The sequence below is a fragment of the Panthera tigris genome, chromosome B1, assembly GCF_018350195.1.
Source record: "Panthera tigris isolate Pti1 chromosome B1, P.tigris_Pti1_mat1.1, whole genome shotgun sequence".
In the NCBI taxonomy this organism is placed as follows: Eukaryota; Metazoa; Chordata; class Mammalia; order Carnivora; family Felidae; genus Panthera; species Panthera tigris.
This window is the reverse complement of record NC_056663.1, coordinates 144,904,859-144,911,132: the sequence shown is the minus strand read 5'-3', so window position 1 is coordinate 144,911,132 and position 6,274 is coordinate 144,904,859. Positions and strand designations below refer to the sequence as shown.

The 6,274-nt window shown below is 35.2% G+C and overlaps 1 protein-coding gene across 1 annotated transcript; it reads left to right on the top strand.

Annotated features, from left to right (window-relative positions):
* Positions 1-1,163: 1,163 nt before the first annotated feature.
* Positions 1,164-4,673, top strand: CXCL8 (C-X-C motif chemokine ligand 8). Its single transcript, XM_007086940.3, has 4 exons — positions 1,164-1,406; positions 2,541-2,676; positions 2,959-3,042; positions 3,518-4,673. Exons 1-4 carry the CDS (start codon positions 1,343-1,345, stop codon positions 3,537-3,539), a joined length of 306 nt encoding a protein of 101 aa, XP_007087002.1. The 5' UTR covers positions 1,164-1,342; the 3' UTR covers positions 3,540-4,673.
* Positions 4,674-6,274: the final 1,601 nt, after the last annotated feature.

Here is a 6,274-nt window from a genome sequence, read left to right as displayed (position 1 = left end):
AGGCAAATGAGATTTTTAGGAAATCATTATTGGTTGAATATCCTTGCAGTTTGGAAGTGGGTAATCTGACAACAATGAGAAATATAAGTCATAACTCTTGGAATAGGTGAGAATTTACCAGTTCAAAAGTTCAGCTAGGAAGTTTACATATATTAACTTTATGCGACGGGGTGGGGTTATTTAACCCATTTTATAGATACTAGAAACTGGAACTCAGAAAGTTTAAAAGCCACACAAAAATTAGGTGGCTGACCGAGTTTGAACCTGGATGGTTTTTCCACTAAGCATACACGGTTTGCCTTTCCATTAGATACTACTTAATTCTACCCTTATCAAGTAGCCCCAGGGAACCTCTTCCTGGAGCACAGACATATCTTCATTCATGTGTCCTTGAACAATGTTTTTAGGTAGAGTGTGCTGTTCTCCTTCATCTTCTCCTTTCAACACCCTGCTCACACTGTTTCTGGAATATTCTGTCCTTCTGTCCCTGTTGGAATTAAAATCTCGGTACCACTTGTCTGTTCTGTAATACAGTCAGGTCTTTATATTGCTTTTTTCTTATGACAGACCAAACTCTCTGATAACAAGTACTTAGTCTTGTCTATCTCTAGATCCCCGCACTACTCAGAAGTTACTTGATAAATATTAGTAGAACCAAACTGAAAGGTGCGCCTTTTCATTCTTTCAAACATACATTAGAAAACCAAATCTTTTGAAAACTTGTAATACTCTCCTTGAGAAGAGTAATGGTTTCTGGAAACTTTCCAAAATACGCAGAAAAGGACTTCTCAAAATTGTGTCTCTAATAAAAGTGGTTGTCAAGATTACTTTCTCTATCATTACAGCACCTGTAATTTCCCTAGAGGAATGACCCTACCCTAAAAGAGTTATCACAAATGACCTTTCTCTAACAATTGCCAGACGGTACTCCAATAAATTTATTTATAAATAAAAAAGTACATCTGATAAGACTGTGTCAAAGAAGAGAAGCTTGAATGTGTAACAGTTATTTTGAAACATGGTTGAAAATGTTTTTAAATGAAATACATTAAATAATGTTAAAGATCAAATAGAATTTCCATCGTGCCAAAAATCTGATAAGAGACATGTTCCAGGAGTGGGATGACTCAGGTCTGCTCACAAAGGGCAGGCAGACGGTTGCATATTGTGGAATTTCCTCTGACATAATTCAAGAATGAGGGTGCATATTCTCTGCTGCTGTGAATAATATAAAAAGCCACAGAAGCTCTCCATCCAACACAAGTCCTCTGGGACAGCAGAGCTCACAAGCGTCTAGGACAAGAGCCAAGAAGAAACCAGAACGAAAGCACCTTGCGTCAACATGACTTCCAAGCTGGTTGTTGCTATCTTAGCAGCTTTTATGCTTTCTGCAGCTCTGTGTGAAGGTAAGCATGCCTTTCTGATCTACCAGTTTTCCTGTGTCTAAATGTGATCCTTAGATTGCAAGATTATCCTTCCTGCTTTAATAACATTCTTCTTATTCAAGAAAAGGAAATAATATTTACAGTCATTTCATGTTCAATTGAAGTTTTAATTGTTTAGGCTTGATCTATACAACACTTAGAAAAGTATAAAGCTTGATTAATGTCGACATTCTGTTCCTATCATTCATACTCTGTAGTATGCATACATTTAATTTAAATCTATAATTTAGAGTGTATCTTATTAGATACCCATATTATTATTAACTAATATCAAGTATGGTAAACCTGGTAATTTTACTCCTTGTGCTGTTTCAGACAACTATCAATTCCTATTTGGTTTAAAGACACCCTGACAAATTGTAAACCTTTTGGGATCCCTCCTATGAAACAAATGCAGTTAGAAATGTTCATAGCATGTAGTTTCTATATATTTTTTCTTTTCTGTGAAGCATTAAGGATTTTCCCAAGATATGAGACATCTTTGTGCAACTTACTTATCTATTTTTATTAACTTTTTCTGAAGGCAATTTCTCTGTTGTTGAATTTTAGTTTACATACTGTAGGTAACATTGTGGCATCATAGAAGTTTGCACAATACCAAGTAGAAAAAAAAGTACTGTGAGGATGTCAACATTTCACAAAGGCAACTCCAAGTCTTTATGCGGGAAGTCAATCAATTCTGTCATTAGTGACAGTTTGTTATTTTATTTCATTTTTATTTTAAAAGAGAGATTGAGAATGTGAGTAGAGGAGAGGGGCAGAGGGAGAGAACGAGAGAATCTCAAGCAGGTTCCAGGCTCAGCATCGAGCCAGATACAGGGCTCAATCCCATGGCCTTGGGATCATGATCTGAGCTGAAATCAAGAGTTGGACGCTCAACGAACTGAGTCACCCAGGCGCCCCAACAATTTTTTTAATTGAATTTAGGAGCTAGGAGAATATCCAGGCTTCCACTCTGAGAATGAGTTTACTAAAGATGAGATGTTTACCAAACATCCCGTCACTAAATGATCAGTTTGAAATTAAGGAGAGAGTAGCCAGCAGAGCTGTATCTAGGTTGAAATTAATCCTGAATTGACTTTTTTTCTTTCACAGCTGCAGTTGTGTCAAGAATTAGTTCAGAACTTCGATGCCAGTGCATAAAAACTCATTCCACACCTTTCAATCCCAAATTAATCAAAGAACTGACAGTGATTGACAGTGGCCCACACTGTGAAAACTCAGAAATCATGTAAGTACTTTCAAAAGTGATTAGATATTTTACTCCAGCAAACCTATAATTGAGGAAGGTAGAAGTGTCATACAAAGTTCTAGGTACAGGAACACAGCAGTGGGCAAGACAAGAAAGAAATTCTTTGTCTCCATGACATTTACATACAGTACCTCTCATGCCTCGTAGCTAACGACTTGAACTCAGATTTTATGCCTATATTTCAAGAACCACGACTCGAATTGACAAAGGGATGTCTGAAACCCACTAAATACTGATTCAATCATATCTCTGTCATTTCAGTGTAAAGCTCGTCAATGGAAATGAGGTGTGCCTGGACCCCAAGCAAAAGTGGGTGCAGAAGGTTGTGGAGATATTTTTGAAGAAGTAAGTTGTGTTTTGTTTGTTTGTTTGTTTTTAATTTAGATGCTTCATTTATTCTGAGACATACAGTCTAAAAGTTAGCCTCTAATTTTCTTGTTTCTACTGGAAGACTACTCTCTAGGGATCTGCCCCTTTGACTTAACAAAAAAATAGCGGCAATAGTGAGTTTGTTGTTCTCAAGACTGGGAAGACCATCCGTCTCAGTTTGTCAGGGCAAGTCTGGGCTTAAAATGCCGTGCCCTGCATCATTAGTATGGTTCCCTCAGAAGGGTCTCGGTTTGGATGATAACTTATCTGGTCTTTCTATTTATAGAAACAATAGTTTCAACAATAGTTGACAATTAGGACATTGCTAACACACGAATATCTAGGACTGTATTAATTTCCATAGTAAATGTATTTTCCAGAACCATACTCTCCTCCTGGTTCAAATAATGTTAATTTACAAAATTTTGATTTTAATTTTACTTCTTTTCAGAGCTGAGAAACAAAATGCATAAACAAACAAACAAACACATTCTCCATGGTTTCCAAGAATTCTTCAATAAAGATGCCAATGAAACTTCAAGCAAGCAAATTCACTTCAGCACTTCATGCAGTGTGTGGGTCTGGTGTAGGGTTGGTTGCCAGATAAAATAGAGTATGCTCAGTTAGATCTGGAGATTAGGAAAAACAATGAATAGTTTTTTTTCCAATGTCCCATGACACTGTCCCATGCAATATTTAGACACACTTATATTAAAAATATTATTTATTGTCTACCACAAATTCAAATTTAACTGGAAATCCTGGATATGTTTTGTAGTTATTGTTACATCTTTCAACCTCAACCTGCTGGCCAGGAGACAGGAGTCCCTGTCCTTGTTTCCATATTTATTCCTCAACTGGAGAAAAAGTATCAGTCACCATCCTACCTCACAGAGACGTGAGGACATGTGGAAGCACTTTAACTTTTTCTCATGTCAGGTGAATTATTATGTGCAAGTGAAACTTGTTTGCTTATTTATTATTTATATATTTATTTAAGACACAAATAGGGGAATCTCTCTGTATAAATTGGGGAAAATGGGAAATGAAGCATTGTTGGTAGGATAGTATAATGACGGTAGTGAATTTTTATTTATTTTGATATTAAATGATGTGACATCAGAGAACTATGTTGATCAAGGGTACCAGATTTAGCAAAATTGAAAACAAACAAGAGACCCAATTAATTTTTATTTCAGATAAACAATGAATAATTTTTTAGTATATGTATATTACTATTTATCTGAAATTGTAATTGAACTAGAAATCCTACTTTTATAGTCCTAGCCTTGTCTTGTCACTGCCTGCCTTGTACTGGGCTGTGTTGAACTGTAAGAATCCTGAATTATAATTGTTTCTCAAAGCAGCAAAAATTCAACAGGCAAAATTAACCGAGTAATTTCTTGCTAGTTAAAACTTATTTATTATGTACAAATGGATTCTTCTAATTTTATTTAAATTATTGTGTTTTTAAACACTGACTTTATTTTCTGACTTGAAGATGCTTTTATGTATTCCCAAAGAGATTTTTTTTCTGCTGTTTTGATGGTGTGGAAATCTAAGTGTAACTATGACACAACTTAAAATAAAACTTATTGTCAAAGTCACTGGGTGTTTGTCTTTCTTTAGTAGTTTTAAAAGTTATTGTTTTATAACTTTTTATATTAAAAATAATATTTTGCATTAAAAGACACAAATGTACTATCAACAATAGCCAAAGTATGGAAAGAGCCCAAATGTCCATCGATGGATGAATGGATAAAGAACATGTGGTATATATATACAATGGAGTATTACTCGGCAATCAAAAAGAATGAAATCTTGCTATTTGCAACTACGTGGATGGAACTGGATGGTTTTACGCTAAGTGAAATTAGTCAGAGAAAGACAAAAATCATGACTTCACTCATATGAGGACTTTAAGAGACAAAACAGATGAACATAAGGGAAGGGGAACAAAAATAATATAAAAACAGGGAAGGGGACAAAACAGAAGAGACTCATAAATATGGAGAACAAACATGGTTACTGGAGGGATTGTAGGAGTGGGGGGTGGGCTAAATGGGTAAGGGGCACTAAGGACTCTACTCCTGAAATCATTGTTACACTATATGCTAACTAATTTGGATGTAAATTTAAAAAATTAAAAAATTAAATTAAAAAATAATAAATAAATAAATAAATAAATAAATAAATAAATAAAATAAAAGACATAATGCTTGGGGTGCCTGGGTGGCTCAGTTGGTTAAGCGTCTGACTTGGGCTCAGGTCATGATCTTGTGGTCTGTGAGTTTGAGCCCCACATAGGGCTCTGTGCTGACAGCTAGGAGCCTGGAGCCTGCTTCAGATTCTCTCTCCCCTGTCTGTCCCTCTCCCACTCACTCTCTCAAGAATAAATCAACATTAGAGAAATTAAAAAAAATAAAAACTTAAATGCTCCCTCTTAGCATTTTGTATATTATGTGGAACATTACAAACCTTTGTAGAAAAACAGAAATCTTGTCCAGAGATGGGTTACAAACGGTAGTCTCTTCCATAGAACAATGGAAGTTTTCTCAACTCCTCTTTGTATTCCATTTCACTAATGAGGCTGACTTCATATTTTTAACTAACCAACCCAGGTGTCTGTACAACTTAGCACAGCTGAGCACTCAGTGAAAGAGGGAAGTGGATACTCATTACAAAGCACTTCTTAGCTAATTGAGGAGTGAAACTGACACATATGAGATAAAGAAGATTAAATATAATCAAAGACCAAGCATATTTGAAAATAAGTAAAAAAGAAACTCTTAAAAGTAAAAATACAACAATTTGACTGAAATACTCAGTGGAGATGTTTTATAACAGATTAGACACTACTGAAAAGAAAATTAGAGATCCAGGAACTAAAACCAAAGAACTCTATCTGGAATTCATATCTAAGAATTAAAGAGGTATTAATAATAAAAAAATATAATTAAAATCATGGAGGATTGGGGATAAGATCTTACAAATACCTAGTTGAGTTTTTACAGGTGGAGGAGAGAGGAAAGGGTGAGAGACAACAATGAAAGTGACAATGTCAATGGCTGAAACTTTTCCACAAATGATGAAAAATAATAATCCACAGCTTCAAGAAATCCAACTTACAGATGCCTAACTTTACATTTCTACTCAAAAGAGAAGGATCTTAGAGCTTTGGTTCACATTTATGTACCTCCTCACTCAT